Source organism: Hibiscus syriacus, unplaced genomic scaffold (assembly GCF_006381635.1).
Source record: "Hibiscus syriacus cultivar Baekdansim isolate YM2019G1 unplaced genomic scaffold, ASM638163v2 tig00015148_pilon, whole genome shotgun sequence".
In the NCBI taxonomy this organism is placed as follows: Eukaryota; Viridiplantae; Streptophyta; class Magnoliopsida; order Malvales; family Malvaceae; genus Hibiscus; species Hibiscus syriacus.
This window is the reverse complement of record NW_024062351.1, coordinates 1-20,074: the sequence shown is the minus strand read 5'-3', so window position 1 is coordinate 20,074 and position 20,074 is coordinate 1. Positions and strand designations below refer to the sequence as shown.

The window sequence follows — 20,074 nt, the reverse complement described above, 5'->3', positions numbered from 1 at the left end:
AGTTTTATTTCTATCCAAAAAAAAAGTTTTATTCATTTTTCACATGTACCTTGTGACTGTTCAACCGCAATTTTAAAAGTAAAAATAAGTAGCAACTGGTTTACTTCCTAAGCAACTGAGATTTTATGGCAAAGCTCTCTAATTGCCAAGTTAAACTGTTATCTCCATTATTGGACACGTTTCAAACACTACCTAACACAGTGAATATATCACAGATTGTCAATTATATGTTTCACCACCGATTCGTACAAGCTTATATAAAACTTCTGCATCAGAGGCTTCATTTTAATTAACACGCCTCAATCTCAACCCAACATCAGCATCACGATCAGGCTGCCGGATTATTCCAGTGCCCTGCGGTAACTCAGATGAAGTTCCTGTCTCACTTTGCTTTTGTTCAGAGTCTTCCCCGAAGTTATGAAGTTGACGACCGATGAGGTATCTGTCGTCCCTTATAGAATTGTGGAGGTTAGTGAACCAGACATGAAATCTCTTAGCACAAAAGCACAAGAAGCTAAGGCAAAGGCATCCCAGCCACGCGAAGCGGTAGACAGCCGAGTTAACCACTAATGGGTATCCAAGCACGGGAAATACCCCTCGGGCTAATACATAAGGTAAACACAACGCTGTCAGCAGCTTCATTATGATAGGAAACACAATCTCCCGCAACACCCAAAGGCCCTGCAGTCTGGAGAAGCCATCTTCTCTCACCCTTTCGAATTTTACTCGCCAGCTATCATCTACCAATGGCATCATATGATCCAGCATAACCTGTGGATATAAGAAATCAAGTTTTGGCCGTGTCATGGAATAAAAGCCTCATAGTATATAGTAAATTGTGGTTCGACACTTACAAGTCTAGTCCATATCTTCAGAAAAATGAGACCCAGCGCCCAATCTTGATAAAGGAGGAAAACTGGACTCTCATCAACAGGCACCCGCATCGGCACAATCACCAAAAGCTCAAAAAGCAGGCCAATAAGAACAGGAATGATAAAAATCTGGACATTACAGCACCAATGAAGATATATAAGTTAGATACGGGAAGTTGGAAACAAGTAGAAAGCCGAGATTACTGAGCACATACCCATATCGATAATAGCAAGGAGCTCTTGATGACAATGACACCCCACTTCCAGATTTGGCCTAACAGAACTGAAGCCCTCTTTGTTCTTATGTGCTCAATGGAGTATCTAGCACCAGCCAAGACTGTCCAAATGAAATAGCTTCCGATGACGAAAGCATAAAGGTCTACAATGAAAACCAACACAATAACCAATTAGCACTAAAATAATAGTCGGAGAACTTTGGGGGGCGGGTTGGAATAAGAATCAAATTCCATTACCGTTGCACTTAATGCCGTGAGTTATTGGCAGAAGAGGAATTGCATTGAATAGAGCACGTCCAAGTGATATCGGTACTACTATCAAGGCAGAGTTGAATACAAGCAAAGTGATCCAAGCGATGACCAGCAACAGGACAATGCGAAGAACAAAACTGTACTTGCTAAAGAATTCATCGATAAAAATTAGAGAGCCAACTACAACCAAAGATATTAGACTAACAAAATGTATAAGAGAAGATGAAGAGGAATAAAGCAGCCATTAACCATAATCCACCGTCCTAAATGAAAAAATAACTAACAGATACCAACTTTTGTACATCGACAGGCCAGAATATCCCCTCTTCATTTCAGGATTCAGTACTTAGCAAGTTACTACTTTGAGAAAAATCCATTTGGATGAATCAGATATAAAAGAACAACTTGGATCCTCATCCCAGAAAATGGTAAAAATTCATATTGTTGTAATGCATCTAAACAAATCTAGTTAAAATCTCCTGCACTTAATCTAAAACAAATTCAATATCTAATGTCAAAAATAACTTGTAAGTGCAAATTTGATGATTTTTCTCATGTTAATAGTATAAATAAAACCTACAAATTCTGGTCACAAATGTAGAATCTAAAAGCAGTGGTACAAGCAAGTAAACCAACAAACAAAATTAAGAAAAACGAAAAATGAACCACAATTAGATCAGACTCATCAAGTAATATTGTCAATCAAAAGAATCATATAACTTACTCTGAATCGGTTTGTTCATCTCCATCAAATTCCTCCACAGCATTAGAGTTCCCTGATGCGAGGCCTCTATTTGGATCATCATCAGCAGCAAATGCAACCATGGCCTGTTCCTGTGCACCTTGCACAATCTGTAGTCTATCCTGTTGTCCCTGTTCCACATTGACAATTTCCTGGGCACCATTCTCCTCCGGTCTGGGAAGTAAGAAGTCGGTTAAGCCTAATGCCCACCCAACTGCAGTAAACCAATGGCGCAGAAGAGACTTGATTGTCGTCCGCAATTTAAAATGCTCAACAGCAAATGGAATGCATATTTGAAAGAGAAGCATGTCCGCTGGAATCTCTGTAAATGGGTCCGAAACCCTGCCACAAGCAAATCATTTAAATGTAAGATAACAGTAAGTACAAGTGAAGCAATGAGAAATGGTATGAGCCAATCTTACGATATATCGAGTGGGAAAATAGAGGGTGTCATCCTCATAGCAAATTTAACAGGCAAAAATACCAGCATCACAATCAAACTCCCATAAACTGCAACTGATAACAAGACCCTCCGAGCATGCTTGTGTACAGGATCATCAATTAAATCACGGAACGGATTGTAGTTTGGATCAGCCGGGTCTCGAAGGAAGTATAGAACCCCATTACGTAAAACCTGCCCGTAACAAATATGATATTATCCACTCATCCTACAATATGATAACAGCTTGTAAATTAACACTTAATAACATAGAATGGAAAAGAGCATTACCCCTCGAAGAAGGCTGACAAAGATGCTTATTTGTAGCATGTACACAATTCCTACAACCCAATGAATCAATGAGCTTGCTAAAGGTGAGACTGAGAAGAACTGAACTCTTTGAGACATTGATTTTCCAAACATCCTTATTGTACATACATCTAGCCACCATCCACACATCAAAGGGAACACCCCAAGCTCAATTACAAGCAGGAAAGCAACCTTAATCATTGTCATCAAATGCCTCATTGCCGCCAAGAACTGCCTGAAGAGGGATGGTATTGTCTCAGCTATTGAGGCAATTCCATAGAACCTCCCCATTGTCAAAGGCTCACCCCTAGTGTACCTAATCAAAGTGACAATACCTAGGTAGAAGAAGACCAAGGAGAATATAAAAATGTACCCAATAGCAAGAGTTGTAACATCCGAAAGCCTTGATGATCCGATAGATACTCCTTTCAAGAGATCTACTGAAAATGGTGCACTTGTGTTGCTTGAAACTTCAGCGACTCTGGTAGAGTTTGTTTTCAACATTTCTACAACCTGGCCTTGGCCTTCTGATGTCAAATTTGTAACGGCAGTTAATGCGTTCTTCAATGTGATGTTTGCCAAGGAAAGGGCAGTATCCGTCAGTGGCATGACTACTGACAGCACCGGACCACTTGCAGAAGAGAAAAGCCAAGATACATAATAGAGAATAATGCGGCCTATAGAGAAAGGCACAAATATTACTACACCAAGGAATATCATATTGCTCGCTAGAACCTGCAGGAATGGAAAATCAAATCATGAAAGAATGTCATGCTGAACATAGTATTAGCATAGAGAGAATTATGCAAAATTCTACTCATAATGGAGATCAAGAGTTCTTAGCTGACTGCTGACATCATGCAATTCAAAGTAGTACCATCTAAAGGAATAGCAATTAACACCCAAATAATGGATAGAACTATAAAATCATACAATGGCCTCGAGTGTTGGTATTTTGGAAGAGGAAACATTTTAAGGAATGAAAATAGAGGCAAGAATGGCACTCTTTAAAACAAAATAAGATTCAGGATAAAGTTTCTACCATTAATATTATAGCAAAGAAACAACCAACAGTCATCCATCCAAGAAAAGTGCTGAAAAATTAATCATGTTTGTTCACTTAATGATGTCCTAAACTATAAGTCTTCTCAAATTTCATCTTAGCAAGAACCATGCCACTCGACAGATTCACACAAAGGCAAGCTCACAAAAATCTCTTTGTTTTTTGGATGATAGGCCGAAAAGCTAGTCTCAGCACCTAAAGGTTCCCAAGAAATTCCCCAACAATAAGTCAAGTCAAGCACCAGTAAGATAAGGCCAATTAGAAGTTAAAGGATAGATAATTAGATAATAAAAGTAAAACAGCCAAAGAGACCTACCGTGAATGCATTCTCAACCAAATGGAAAACAGGACCCTGCATGCCAACAAGCTCATCAAATGGTACATCCTCGGCGCCATCAGCATCATCCAGGCCATCAAACATCTGTTCAACGTGAGCTTCAAGACGAGCTGCCTGCATTTCCCAACGAGCGGCCACATTTTCAGCATTCCTTCTGATCATTTGGCCAGCTCCACCAATACCTTGTGCTCCAACAACATCTTCACCATTACCATCACCGGCTAAATTCCTATTAGCTTGCCCTGCGGGTCGCCTAGCAGCACGAGCACCATTCCTATCCACTTCATCTTCTCTCTCAGCATCTCCTCCAAGCTCTCGCAAATGCCGAAAATAATCCCTCAAAGAAGTGGCTCCAAGAAAAATAAACACAATGCTAGCAGAAAGTAGGAACCCGTGCAAGCAATCAGTTAGAATGATTGTGGTTGAAATGTGGCTTAGGAATAATCTCTGAGCTTCACCAAAACTCCTGACAAAAGCCAAGCGCCATATCCAAAAGGTAATGAAAGGTATAATGAGGAGCCACACTGAGAGTACAAAACTAAGGCGCAAAAAGAACTGCAGAACATGGCAGGCTTTCATTGCCATCCCAACAACAAACTCCTGAAAAGGAAGCCTTGCTGGAGCATTCTCAGCATACACAGGAGAGAAAGAAAATGCATGCTTGCAAACCTGCAAAGAAAGTCGAGCATAGTTAAAGCATTAAAATCACATGGCAACTCTGCCTTCTGGAGCATAATTTTTTTTCTTTTCAAAATTATAAAAAAAGGGACACAAAGAGAGAAAGAACCACATGTAGAACCTTTTCAAACATAAGTTCAAAAAACAGGGAGAGAAGGAGAGGAGAGGGAGAGAGGCAGAGACATATTCACATAAATAGAGAAACATAGAAGAAGGTAGATAAAGAGAACTAACACGCACACATAGAAGTATTATGAAATGACAAAAATAAGAATTCATGAGAAGCCATGTTCACAACATGAAAACGGAAACCATTTCCGATCAGCAAACTTCCCTAAAAGCTATAAATGCCATTCGTAAGGTTGTACTAATGTGGAAAGTGGAAACAACACTTGTGTCTTGTGAATGCCCTTTTAGCATCTATAACCAAAAGTTCAAGGCTAATCAATAACATACTTAAGTTTATGCCTTTGACAATGTGTTAATCAAATTTAATATTGTCGAGTCTAAAACCATGAGCATCACAAACAATGAAAAGAAACAAAATGTTCATCATATTCTCTTGACTCCAAAAATGGAAAGCTATCAAGATTTGTAGCTTCAATTGACATTCTTCGTAAAGGAATTAAAATGAAGCCAAAATTGTCTTCATTTATTAATCACCTTTGTCAATCCTTATATAACCATACCTAAATCAAATACCAAATCATGAAATTTAATAATAAAAAGACAAACCCTAACTGGAATTAAAATAATTAATGGAAAACCTATCATCTATACCAAAAATGATTAAAATAACCTAACCTCGCATTGGCGAGCATTGCTGTGATTCAGCCATTGAAGAAGGCAATCCTGGTGGACAAATTTGATACTTCCGCTACACGCGCAAGGGTATCGAAGCGGATTCTCAGCATCTCCCGGGTTCCGGCAGATCCTGCAAACGTCATCATCTTCTTCCTCCTCCTCCTCCATCTCCGCCGCACCCGCCGCCGCTGCCCCGAACGACATCGATGACGTCGCTTTTTCTTCCTTCTCTGACGATGTGAACGAAGTAGATGAAGACGGCTTCATGCTGTCTTCTACAACGGCATCTGTGGAGGAACTGGGGTTTTCAAATCCCGGAGGAGGACGAGAAGCCGCGGGAGCGATCTCCATAGGGTTGAGTTTGAGGAACGAGGAAACGAGTCGGTTGAGTCCGTGGGATATTGCAAATATTATTTTACAATCTCTCTCTCTCTCTCTCTCTTCTTTTGTTGATGATTGACTATGGATTGAGTTTGAAATGCGTAAACATTATATTGCGGGATATGTCGGCAACTCGGATTGGTTCGCCTCTTTCCCTTATATATATATATATATATATGAGTTTTGAGTGAGTTAATTCACCGTTGATTAGATATATATAAGTTGAAAATAATAATAATAATTCTTTGAATATTAAATATTATTAAAACGTTTTTTTTTACTTTTTATACAATTTTAAATAAAACAATTAAATAAAAATATATTATATATATGGTATAATGATAAAATTATCCTTTAATGTTTGTACATATGGTTATTTTGCACTCCATTCCTTTTTTAAGCATTTTATTTCTAATGTTTTAATTTTTCTTTGTCAAAATAATAATCAAATAATATTATTGACATGATAATTTCATGTGCTTCAAATTATTGGCGTGACATATTATATTATCATTTTTAATGACGTGATATATATTATATTATTATTTTTAATGAAATGTCACGTCATTAATTTTAATTATGTGATACATGTCACGTCATCACTTTCAATGACTATCTGTATTTGATTTTTTAATTGACTAATCTAGATCAAATATTATAGAGACAATAGCTAACCTCCCAACCCAATTTACTCTATTCGCAAACACGATAAATCGAACCCCTAACTTTACTTATGGGATATAGACTCACTAGACCAATTAATTGTTGGTCTTATTAGTTGCATATAATAATATCTATTATTGTTTAATGAAATTATTATTTTATTTTAGAAAACTGAGATTATATTGATTAATGTTAAAATAACTTGTGATGTTAATTTAATTAGTGGAAATAAAATTTGTTCTATAAATAACAAAAATTATTATCAATTGCAAGTAAAAATGGATTTGTTATATAAATTAAAAAACATTCAATATTTATTTATTAATGTTAAAATGTACTTATTTTAGTATTTAACTTCATAAAAAATACCCCATTAAATAATTTTAATAGAAAAAACATATTGTTTTTCTTTAAATACTTGATTTCGAATAGTTATGATTTTAAAGGGTGTGCGTTATCAATATACTAAGAAAATTTCAGAACATATATTAGTTTGTAATCATCATAGATATGGATGTCAATTTTATTAAACCCCAACGAGTTTCAAACTAACTCGGTCGAACTAATTTTTTATTTTAAAAATTTAAGTTCGGATCAAGTTTTTATTAAAGTGTGATCGAGTCAACTTGGATTCAAATTTAAAGTGACGAAAATCTGACTCGACTTGATATAATACTATAATATTCTTTTATATTAAAATATAGTTACAATAATACTCCTTTCTATTTTATTATTCAATTAAGGTCTTTTTTATATAATAAAAATATTATATATATTTGGATCAAATTGAATCCGGATTTTAGCCTAAAAATTGTGTTGAGTTTCATGTCGAGTGACACCCTCCTAAACCCGAATTGGGTCAAATATAATAAAGACTTCAAATTTTAAATTAAATTCGAATGAATCAAAATTCCGACTCAACTCGACCCGTTATCATCTATATTCCATGCTATTAGTAAAAACTAAAATATCATTAATTTTGTGTTGTGATTAATTGAATCGATATTAAATTATCAAAATTTACTTAATAAAAAATATTAAGTGGAGCAGTAAATAATTTGTATTTGAGTTTATTAAGTTTGTCTTCAATCGTTAAGTAACAACTTTCAATTTACTTTATTTAAATATTATATAAAAGAATTAAAAGGTAAAAATACTATGAAAATAATGTATTAGTTAAGGGTAATTTAATGATTTTTAAATAAGTTGATGTTTGATTAATCGATAATATCAAATACAATCAAATATATTTTTTAAACAATTTTTATCTAAAAAAAGAGGATTATTGCTCTTAATAGGTATTGAAACGACAACATAAGAGAAAGTAAACGTGTGAATTGAGAGTTGTAACAATTTACTCTATAAATTGTTAACAATGTGTTTCGTTTATCATTATATGATTTTTATATGATCTTAAGTAATAAAATTTTTATGTTAATAATTATAAAAAATATTTTTATTATATATTTAATTTACTGTTATGATTATAAATATTTATTGTATTTTAAATATTCTTTATTTTAATAAATTTAACTGTTTCTATTAAAAACATTTTATACTGGTTCTTGGAAATATAATAGTAAAATATATCTTCAACAAAGTAAAATAATAAATAAATAATAAATAAAATATTACTCAATAATTATTTGCTCAACTTTCACTATGAGCCACACCTGTCCACCTAGGGATGGTATTAGACTCGAACTTGATGGGCTTCGATCTGATCAGATTGGATCGGGTCGAGTTTTTTAAAAAAAAATCAGAGTTGGGTCGGGTTTTTTAAGTGTGATGTTCAGGTCGGATCAGGTTCGAGTTTAGGGTGAAAAATATCATACCCAACCCAAAAGAATATATAATTTTATATTATATATTTAGGAATAATTACAATAATACCCTCTATATATAATTTTTTTCAATTAAATCATTGTTTTTGTTGAATAAAAATAATATTTTTTATTATTTCGGGTCGGCCGGGTCGGGTCGGGTCGGGTCTCGGTGGAGGATCCTTTATTCTAGGGTCGTGTCGGATGAAAAAAACCCGACCCATGCCCATCCTATGTCCACCCCACCCCCTAATGCCGCGCGTGGATCGCCGCCTACCTCAAGCTTTACAGAATTGATACGAATAACAGTGTTTGAAAAGTTTATAATTTAAAAGTTTCAAGATATTTTTGTCAAAAACATAATTTTAAAATATAAATTAAACTAATCAAGTTTTATTTATTTTTAAAATTATAAAAAATTATAAATATTAAGTAAAAATTATTGATACTTTTTGTCTAATTAAAATTACTTTTTCAAAAGAAAATTAATAGAAAAAGATCGTTTTACCAAAATAAAGTTTACAATTAAGAATCAAATCAAATTATTATTTGTATTTCAAAAAATCTGATCAAATCAAACTAAATTCGGACTCTAATTAGGCTCGTATAGGTAGGACTAAATGAGACGATACAAATTACGAGTAACTCAAAATCAACTCGATCAAAACTTAGTCAACTTGAGTACGGTAGAAGTGAGAGTAATTATTTTAATCCAATTTGTTCATTCATAAACAAAATGTTAATTTTTAATTTTATTTAAATGATCTAATACCTCAATTTTATTAGTTTTAAAATAATTTTTAGATAGTGTTTTTCCATCCTAGTCTGGTCCTAAGCCCAAACCCTCTCATAGCGCGTGAGACCACCTTTCTTTCTCTTTCATGGAAATCTAAGATCCCACTGCATGAAACGACTCCATTTTCACGACACTTTATACTTTAATTGATCATCATGCAAAGATATTTGTTCAGCCCCCACCCTCAAATTTCCTCCTTGATCACCGCTCGTCTCTTTATTACCCTCCCTTTTTCACCATTTTATAGCAACTTTGTTGCGAGTAAATTTTATTGGTTGTTTGTCGGTGGCTAGTACTAGCATCCAATGCAAAACCCCGCTTCTTTTGACCCATCATAATATCACTCCTGCTTTCTGGGTTTTATCTAGTTTGTTTTTCAAGCTACAATAATTTCTTCTCTCATCACTTCACTGTCAGTTTCTTTACTAATTTTTCTCTGCCAATGTTTCATTTACCATGGATGGTGGTTTCAGTATATTTCACTTTTAAGCCATAGCTGTTGTTAAACAACTTGATTCACTGCATAAACATAGGTGAGAAACTTTCGAAGTTTTAGCTTGCAGTTTTTGCTTCTAAGTTGGATTTTTCTATGATTATCCATGATAATGATGTTTCAATGTTAGGATTTTCTCTGGGTTTTTATTATAGTAAATTTTCTTCAAGTCACTTAATTCACTTTCCTTCTTAAGTAGCGTCTGTTAGCAAGTTAAATTTGTCAAATATGGTAACTATTAATGGAATTTATATAGTTTTTTGGGACAAAAAATTAAAAAACTCTTATTTTAATCCCTTAATACATGCATCTGTTAGGGATGCCTACAATGCACTTTTAATGCTGTTTTAGTGATTGATTTGTTTTGCATCTACCTGTGTTTGTGATTACTGTATGAAGTATATATATGAGAATTCCTAGTGTTTGTTCTGAGTTAAGATGCCTGCTTGATCATTGAAAAGCTAACTTTATAGCTGCTTTTTATTTTGTTCTGAAACAGAAACTAAAATCATGGACCACAAAACATGGCTCTGGAGGAAAAAAACTTCCGAGAAGACCATTGTCGCTACCGACAAGGTCGACATTTCCTTGAAACGAATCAACGAAGAGGTTAATAAAAAATCTTTACCATCTTGCGCATGTTTTTCTACCCTTGTTTCTTGAGATGTTTATGTTTATGTTTATGATTCTTGGATATGATCTAAGACATTAACCTGAGGATCGGTATTTTTACTCACTAGGAACAAATGCCTACGATGGAGAGGGGACGAGACAGAGTAGTGAAAAATCTAAATGAGAAGCTTGCTTCGGTCCTCCTTGATAATCATGCTAAGGATGATTTGGCAACCAAAAATGTGAAAACGGCACCAGTAGCCAATGCAGGTGACTTACTTTTATACTCACTCCTCTTCCCCTAAAAGTCATATTGTGTCATCGCCTTGTCGGAATACCGATTTGTTTTGTTTGAAATGTGCACTTTGCTTTGACTATGATGTAATAGATACTAGTTCTCTTTTAGGTCGGGAAATGGCTGAAGCAGATCATGCAATCACTCTGAAGAAAGAGCTTGATGAAGCTTTGAGGCAGGGAAAATTGGCGAATGAAAAGTTGTCTCACTCTGAGGCTGCATTGAAGGAATGTATGCAGCAGCTAAATTTTGTTCGAGACGAGCAGGAGCGAAGGATCCATGATGCTGTCGAGAAGACATCTAGTGAGTTTGAGAAAGCACAGGAAGCATTACAAGACAAGTTGACAGAAACAAACAGGAGGCTCGAAGAGTTGACTATTGAGAAATCTAGGCTGAGTAAGGCCCTGCTAGTCAATGTAAAATTGATCGAAGATCAGCAGAAGCTCAAGTCTCAATCCGAAACAGAATTTAGTTCACTGATGGACAGGCTAGATCTCACCGAGAAAGAGAATGCGTTTCTGAAATATGAGTTTCATGTCCTCGAGAAAGAGCTTGAGATCAGAAATGAAGAGATGGAATACACCCGTCGATCATCCGATTTGGCACATAAGCAACATTTGCACGATGTAAAGAAAATTGCCAAGTTGGAAGCTGAATGCCAGAAGATACGCTTACTTTTGCAAAAGAGGCTGCCGGGTCCAGCTGCCATGGTGAAAATGAAGAATGAAGTCGAAATGCTAGGAAAGGACAAGTCAGAAAGGAGAAGACGGAAGCCGAATTCCACTAGGGATTTAATCGTCAAAGGCTCGACCGCTGAAAATCATCCTGAAAATCCAACCATGAGTATCAATCTCCTGTTGGAGCAGTTACACAATATTGAAGAAGAAAACAAGACTCTCAGAGAAATAATGGTAAAGAAGAATGCTCAAATCCAGTCATTGAGTTCAATGTGTTCTCAAACGTCATCCAGACCGACAACAGAATTCGAGATTCAGCCTAAAGAGCTGTTTAAAGGACAGAAATCGATGGAGCTAATAAGGAGTAGTCCCCTATCAAGTGAACTGTCTATAACATCCGGTTTCGACATTGGCAGTACTGATGGAAATAGCTCTTCTTGTTCATGGGCGAATGCTTTGTTTTCAGAATCTGCACAGTCAGATAAAAGACTTTGGAATCCAATTGATCGCAGGGCCATTACAGTTCCTGAAATGAGATTAATGGACGATTTTGTTGAGATGGAAAAATTAGCCTTATCAGATGGTAAGGAGTTGGTTCCATTTGAGCAGGGTCACTGTGGCTTCAGCAATACAAAGCAGATGCAGCCAAAAGATGTAGCCGGCGAAAGATCCTTTGATTGGCTTCAGGTTGTTTTGAAGGCTATCTCCGAGCACCAACGTATTTCCAGTCGAAGTTTAGTTGAAATACTCGAGGACATCAAAATTGCTTTGGGATGTAGCAATCTTCTAAATACCCCTGATGTTAACAAAAATGCATGTTCAATGCATCCCATAGAAGCTAATGCTCTACATATCAGCGCCTACATAGGCTGGAAATCTCCAAATGTATCTCCAACTACAGGTTCACTCGGTGGAGCTTCAAGTGTTGATACCTCAGCTGAAAAAACGAAAAACCAACAGTTTCAGCCTAATCTGAGCAAGTCAATCGGTAAAATCATCGAACTGGTTGAAGGAATTGGACCAACATCTTCCGATTCTTCCGAAAATTGTCTAGAGAAAAATCAGACTTCAAAACAATCACCAACTCATGCAGACTACTTTGTCCGTGTTTTTCAATGGAAAAGTTCAGAACTAAGCACCGTTCTACAACATTTTCTTCGTACATGTAATGATCTGTTGAATAAAAGGGCCGGTCTTGAAACTTTTGCTGAAGAACTGTCGTTTGCTTTGGACTGGATTGTGAACTACTGTGTTACTCCTAAGCAAGCTACGAGTGCAAGGGATAAGATCAAAAGGCATTTTGGTTGGAATGATTCACAAAGTGAAAAAGAAGTTGCTTCTGCAAACCACACTTTAGTGGTGGAATCGGATGTGACCCATATTTCTAAAGAACAATCATCGGACTCCTTTGCTTCTTCACCTGATCGAAGTCGAAGTGTTATCCCCGAAAAGGAGGGTATTTCTTGTAGCCTGGAGGAAGAAAACAGGAGATCAGAAGATGATTTGAAGGATATGAAAACCAGACTCGAATCAGCAACTAACAAGAGTAAGACCCTGATGGTACAACTTGAAGAATCAAATGAAAGGATTGGAGGCTTACAAGCAGAACTTAATATGTTAAAAGAATCAAAGGAAATGTTAGAGGATCAGCTTGAGAACCAGAAGTCAATTAATGACTATCTCGATACCCAGCTGATCGTTGCCAAAGCTAAACTAAATGAAATCTTCCAAAAGTGCTCATCTTTGGAAGTTGAGTTGGAGTTCAAAAATAACTCTTGTGAAGAGCTAGAAGCTATATGTCTTGAGCTTCAACTCCAGTTAGAGAGGTAAAGTATTGCGTCTTAGTTTTAAATCCTGTGAATTCTAAAGGAAGTTGTGAAAACTTTCTGATTTCTGAAACATTACTCGCAGTGTGGCAAAGAAAGAAACACCGACGTATGCCATGAATCGAGAGGGGAGGCAATCTCAAAAGGCAAGTCATTCACTAGTCAGCCTATTATTTGCCCAACCTACTAAAACTTTATCTGGTCTTTGGTATTTTTCTGATATGTAACTTTATATTTGATAAAGGCTGTCATAACTTTACAGTTGATATCAATGTCAAATGGGAAACTCTATCCCGAATAATGGTTTTATGTGGCATGTTGAACATACAGGGTCGGGAAATTACAGCGGCTTCAGTTAAGTTGGCAGAGTGCCAAGAAACAATTCTGAACCTAGGTAAGCAATTAAAGGTGTTGGCCTCATCGCAAGATGCAGTACTCTTCGACAAGGTTTTCTCCAATAGTAGTGCTGCTGCTATAAACAGAAGGGTGAACAAACGTCTCTCCTTGCACGACCAACTGCTAGCTGATGATGGTGGCAAAGCCACAGACATCAACTCTCCAAAAATTCAAGAAGCAGAAGATTCAACCCTTCCCGACTCCAGTAATTGCAAGAAATTGCAAGCTTCAGGTTTTCTGTTGCATAAATCAGAAGTACATCGTGGTTCCAGGAGGGAATGTACTAATGCCGGTGTTATGGCTTTGGCTATTGTGCCAAGCAAGAAGCAAGGAGTCGGTTTGCTAAGGAGGCTGCTGTTTAGGAGGAGGAAAAGTTACAGTAAGAAACCTCATTACCAGAATTGAACAGTGAGCCATAAAATAAAGAGGCAATGCGGCCACTGAAGGCAAAACAGTAGTTTTCATAGTAGTGTGGCGATTGGTTTTTCGTTTGGTTTTTCACGGTGGCGAGAGCTCATAATCCATTTGCAAGAACTCAGTTTGGTGTATAGTGTCCTGACTTGGCTATGTATAATTCTGTGTTGTGAGAAACCATATAACTACAGATTGAGTTGGTAGCTTTAACCAGAAACATCATTTGTGAGATTTGATCGTATTTTTTTTTCCTGAGATGATATCACTGCAAGTTACTTTAATGGCAAATGAAGTTTATCCTCTGCTTGGTAAGTTTGTAAGATACAAAAAAGATTCACAATAAATTTTATGTGATAAATGTAATGTTCATGAGTTTCTCACCTACAACTATTAAGTTATAAGTTTTTCTATGCTTTATTGGCCTCCTATTGCTGCCATTTTCATTTCAAGCAAGGCATCTTCAAAGCACTTAGCTAGGAACTCCGGGTCAGGGATGATATCTTTCGCTACAAGAATTTGCATCTCGGCTTTATCAGCATAACTCAACATGTGCATCGTGATAGCCTGCATTAACAACACTAGAACTCTTAAGTTACTCGAACTCAGGTGTCGGTGTTTGACATAGATATATATAAAGAGCCCAAATAACACATGTCGGTTCGACGGTGTCGTACCTGCGGCAGACTGGAGGTATTGACCTTAATGCTGGAGATAGGGTTGCCTGCAAGTGTAATCTCCTCTAGAGGGCCAATCATGTTTGAGATGGTGAAGGTGGTATTGCAAAGAAGCCTGTGGTTAAGCAAACAAGCATACTGCAAACACCATAAAAAACACACACAATTAGTAGACAAAAAAATATCGAAATCAACTGTTTTCTGATGTTTCAGGCTTTCAGCTACACCTTTGATCCTAGCAGGGTCATTACAAGATCACCAATCCTGTACGAGAAATAAGCTTCCAGGGAATTTTTCTTCCTGTCAACCATTGTCTTTGCTCTCTTCAAATACTTCAAAGGATCATTACCAGCTTTATCATAGAACACAGGTAGCAAAATTACACCAAATCTGTTCCCCCATCTTGCTTCTGAATTATCCTTCGTCAACTTGGATATTTTCTGACAAACAAACAAAGTTATCACCAAATGAATTTCCAACGTGAAAAAAAATTGGGCAAAATCTGGAATTGTCAACAACAATGAAACTGACCAGCAAACCTGGTTTTGATCTTAAATTAACCATTGCTACACCTGTCATACGAAGACCTTCATGCAAAGCTAACAGCAAACATTGAACTCTAAATCAGTTCCAAGATATTGTCAGGTGTTTGATCAAACTTTATGAACAAAGTTTACCATTTGGTGTTCGGTGATCTAAGTATCTTGATAGCCCGGATGACACCACCCCGAACAGGACATCGTTAATGGTCTGCAAATTTGCATTCCATCGGAAAGTCGCGGAATTGTTACACGAACATAGGTGTAAGTGTCGAATACGAATATGATTAGATTGGTTTTTGTTACTTACAGTGTTGGGAATTGCCTTTTTCACCTCCTTCATGTCCTTAAGCAAGAACCTAGCGGTAGCCAATTTCCTAGGCCAGAGTTCGACACCGTCACCGCCGGAAATAACCGTTTTCCGGTCACGTGCAAGATAAATCCTTGCTAAAAACTCTATCAAAAATACCAAAGTGAACAAAGCCATCTTCAAGAACCTCCACAAGGCACCAAGCAACCAGAATAGGCTCCTTCTTTTATCGCCCATAGATTCTCCAGTCTTCTCGGGAACCATCATGGGGAGTGCGTTCTCATCGCTCGCCTTCCTGCAACTGGCCATCAACATGGACATCAAGGATATCCCGTCCCCTAAAGCATGGTGAATCCGGAACACGAAGCACTTATGCGCCATTAAAAGATGGATCTCCCAGAAGGGTTTGTCCGTATTCAATGGAGTGCTCACTGATAAATCCGCCACATATTGATTCACTGCCATTTCATCATCATCGCTGTCTTCTTCTTGTTCGATGCTAAAACCTTGGTTTTCACTTCCATCCATGAATTTTCCGGATTTATCGAGCCGGTTGTTGAAGACGATGACGTGTTGGTCGATGTCGAGCTGGGTTCTTCTCCAGTGCTCGAATCCGTTCTCATCACGAACCAGCAGGCTGCAAAATCTGGGGTGCTTCCACATCAACGAAGACTTCACGTTGGCTTTTACAGCGTCTATGTCGATGGCGTTTTTGCCACGGAGGATACAGTGGATGACGACTTCTGTTTTCGGTTGAATAAAAAGCCGGCCAGCAGGACTCAATGGTTCATCGGATAAAGTACCCGGACCGGCCATGAAGTTGAAAAAAATGGGGTAATCAGATTGTTCAAAACGTCGGTGACCGAACACTCAACTTCTTCGCCGTAGTTTCCCCGGACCCGCATGAAGGTAGAACGTCTGATGGCATGTTTTATAGTTAATGCCGAGTTTCCTTATGGAAACTGAAACGTGGAGAAATAAAATTCCCCTGCTTACATCCCATATCCGTGTATGTGCCTCACCGCTCAGATTCTGACACGTTTATTAATAATTTATCACTCAACTAACAGAAAATTGTCGTTATCTTTAGTTTCCTTGCTTTCCCATTCGAGTGTTCCGTGTATAAACAAGTCAATGCCGCTTTGTAACATTTGTTTCTATTTTTCTCCTTAACTTTTTGCACAATAGTATATTATATCGACTTCATTTAAATGTTTTAATAAAAAATATTAATAATTTTTTTTTTAAATATTCTTATAAATAATCTAATTTGACATCTATAAAATGTACAATTTCACACTTATTAAATCTTTAATATAATTTTCTTTAAAATTTATACCTTAATATTAGTTCATACAATAAACTTTTGTTAGTTTACCTATAACTAAATAATACGTATGTCATATTATAAATGATGGGATGCATATAAGTACATGTGATGGGACATAGAGATTACTGGACGGTGCCACGGTGGGACATTTTTAAAGTGGATTTAAATCTATTTATTACGATATATTAATTTTTATCTCCACAATTTTTGGTAATCTCTACCATTAGTTATTAAGTTTTTTTTCCTCCACATTTTCAGTCATCACAAAAATTAACATTCTTTGATATTCTTGTTATGATCATGGTAGTCTCGTAGATAGCATTAAATCCTATTATATTTAAATATATATTTGTAAAACTCATAAAATTAAATATAAAAAAGGGTAGTTTTTGAAGTTTTAGGGATTTAGATCGTTTTTTGAAAATTCAAATGACGAGAAACGATCTTTAATAAGACGGACAATATAACATGAAATTAACATCATCAAACGACCGTTATATAAGATTAAAACATTATAAAATCAAAATTTTGGATGATCTTCTATCAATTTTGAGCATGTTTCGTTATAAATCAAACCAATGGGAAGAAAAATGAAAGGAATATGAATATTATTTATATGGTAATAAACAACAACCGACATGATCAAAATAATTTAAAATTTTATGTAGAAAATAACATTATAATAATGATGTTATTATAACATTAATAATTTAATAATCAAACAATAATTTTTTTAAAAAATGTAATAATTTAATTAAAAAATTGTAGTTTATTGACTAAATAAGCATATGGTTCGTCCCGGGAGTCACTGCCCTTCATTTTTTTAATTTAAAAAATTATCGATAAATCTTAATTTTAAATATTTTTTATTTTTTTATTCTCATTTTTATTGTAATTATACTTTCTCCTTATTATTCAAGGATAATTATTTTTGCCCTCCTTGAATTGAAATCCTGACACGTTTATGTGAAAGTAACTAATGGTGTAAGTTGTCTTTTCCCCCTTTGTGTGAGCTTCTCGATATGAACATGAGTATACCTAGGGTTAAGTTAGATCAAACTCTAAATGGGAAAAAATCTTATATATATATATATATAGATCAAACTCTTTCGATTTTGATACTCGACTCAACATTATATATATGGTTAAAATTTACTTATATTGTATAAATATTTTTAGTTTATATAAATTTAGATCGTTGTATAAATAAAAAATAGATAGCTGATGATTTTTCTAGTGAATATCTTCTTATTTACTTATTAATCTCATAAGATATTTTCATTAATTTATTAATTTTAAATTCATGTAAAAATAAATAATTTTATATTATATAATAGGATCATATCTCTTATTATATATATATATACACATAACAATTGTGACTCAAATATGAAAGCTGTGTATATCTAGGTGGAGAATTGTGACTAAAATGCGTAAACCATCAATCCTTATCTCTACTCTCTTCTTATCCCTTCCAAGAGAGGATATCTAAATAACAAAATAGAAAACGAAAGGGAAAGGGAAACAAAATAATATATATATTTTAATTTTAATTTTTTTATTTTCTGAATTAAATACATATATTATTATTATTATTATAAAATCGTTGTCTGAGTTTTAGGTTTTCAAGTGTGGCCCAAAATTGTATAACATCAATATTCATGCAGTGTGACTCAATATATATTTGTTATGTTCCTAGATCACTTAAAGCCCAAAAGGGCCTTGAACTCTTAAAACGCACCGTCCTGACATTTTTTTGAAAACCCTAACGCTGAGTAACGCAATCTCTTATATAACCCCTTACCGCCGCGGATTTAGCTTTGCTGGGGTTTTACTTCAACGTAAGAGACTTTGTTTTTCTGCGAAACCACAAACGGAACAACGATGGCGGAGAAATTAATGGAATCGGTCCAATGCTTCGGGCGCAAGAAGACGGCGGTGGCTGTAACGTACTGCAAGAGAGGCCGTGGTCTGATCAAGATCAATGGCTGTCCCATCGAGCTCGTCGAGCCGGAGATCCTTCGCTTCAAGGCCGTTGAGCCAATCCTTCTCCTCGGCCGTCACCGTTTCGCTGGCGTCGACATGAGGATCAGAGTCAAGGGTGGAGGTCACACTTCTCAGATCTACGCTATCCGCCAAAGCATCGCTAAGCACTCGTGGCTTTTTACCAGAAGTACGTCGATGAGCAGAGCAAGAAGGAGATTAAGGATATTTTGTCAGGTACGATAGGACTTTGCTAGTGGCTGATCCCAGGAGGTGCGAGCCGAAAGTTCGGTGGAAGAGGTGCTAGGGCAAGATTCCAGAAGAGTTACCGTTGAGGAAGTTTATGGTTCGTTTGCTGTTCTAATGATTAATATGGTCATGCTTATCCGAGTTAAGTTTTATTATACGGATTTAAATTAGCTTGTGACTTGAGTTTCAGATTTCTTTTGGTAGTTATTTTGCTTGCTTAAATCTATAGATAAACGTTTCAGACTGCTGCTCTTTCTCGTTTATTGTCTGGTTTTTAATCATAATTGGGGATTGTTTAAAGCAGTTATAGTTGATAATTATATATTACTTTAGTACAATGGAAATAGCTTTTAGATATGTTGTAAACCCTATATTTGCTTCTATATGCATTTGGTATGTTAACATTTGCCGTTGTTTCTGAGTCTTGTTATAGATATTGGGACATGAAGCATCTTGTTCATCTTGTATATAGCTTCATGCGTACTCTTTTGTATATAGCTGAAGTGGGAAGATTTAGGAGGTGTTTGTTTTGCAGATGTAAAAGGTCTGTAGTTTGCGGACCACATCTGCGTCATCTGCAGCAGAAGAGATAGACCAAAAGTCTGCCGTCTGTAAGAAAAAAGACTGTTATTTTTAACGTCTGTAGACTGCTAAAATAAACTGAAATATAATAAATTGATTTTTAAACTTAAAAGATTTTGAATACTGAGATTTAATAATTTTAGTTTACAATCTGAAATTTAAATAATTTATACAACTACAATAATAATTTTTTTAGAAAAACAAACATCACCTTAATAATTGTTATAAGTATCACATAATCACATGTATATTAGTTTATAAGTTTTATAGAATATTTATAAATGATCATTAAATTATAT

At 35.7% G+C, this 20,074-nt stretch overlaps 3 protein-coding genes and 1 pseudogene across 3 annotated transcripts; 2 read left to right on the top strand and 2 right to left on the bottom strand.

Moving 5' to 3' along the window:
* Positions 1-53: 53 nt before the first annotated feature.
* Positions 54-6,173, bottom strand: LOC120207703 (probable E3 ubiquitin ligase SUD1). Its single transcript, XM_039207125.1, has 9 exons — positions 5,733-6,173; positions 4,230-4,919; positions 2,833-3,585; positions 2,525-2,736; positions 2,085-2,444; positions 1,346-1,506; positions 1,088-1,251; positions 855-1,001; positions 54-771 (listed from the first exon to the last, which is right to left on the bottom strand). Exons 1-9 carry the CDS (start codon positions 6,081-6,083, stop codon positions 286-288), a joined length of 3,324 nt encoding a protein of 1,107 aa, XP_039063056.1. The 5' UTR covers positions 6,084-6,173; the 3' UTR covers positions 54-285.
* Positions 6,174-9,723: 3,550 nt separating this feature from the next.
* Positions 9,724-14,337, top strand: LOC120207701 (filament-like plant protein 7). Its single transcript, XM_039207123.1, has 6 exons — positions 9,724-9,928; positions 10,388-10,497; positions 10,629-10,770; positions 10,907-13,298; positions 13,384-13,444; positions 13,629-14,337. The coding sequence occupies exons 2-6, from the start codon at positions 10,399-10,401 to the stop codon at positions 14,097-14,099; spliced, it is 3,165 nt and encodes a 1,054-aa protein (XP_039063054.1). The 5' UTR covers positions 9,724-9,928; positions 10,388-10,398; the 3' UTR covers positions 14,100-14,337.
* A 104-nt stretch (positions 14,338-14,441) lies between these two features.
* LOC120207702 (O-acyltransferase WSD1-like) lies at positions 14,442-16,533 on the bottom strand. Its single transcript, XM_039207124.1, has 6 exons — positions 15,632-16,533; positions 15,460-15,532; positions 15,314-15,381; positions 15,010-15,222; positions 14,783-14,920; positions 14,442-14,672 (listed from the first exon to the last, which is right to left on the bottom strand). The coding sequence occupies exons 1-6, from the start codon at positions 16,445-16,447 to the stop codon at positions 14,523-14,525; spliced, it is 1,458 nt and encodes a 485-aa protein (XP_039063055.1). The 5' UTR covers positions 16,448-16,533; the 3' UTR covers positions 14,442-14,522.
* Positions 16,534-18,763: 2,230 nt separating this feature from the next.
* On the top strand, positions 18,764-19,294 carry LOC120207698 (annotated as a pseudogene).
* Positions 19,295-20,074: the final 780 nt, after the last annotated feature.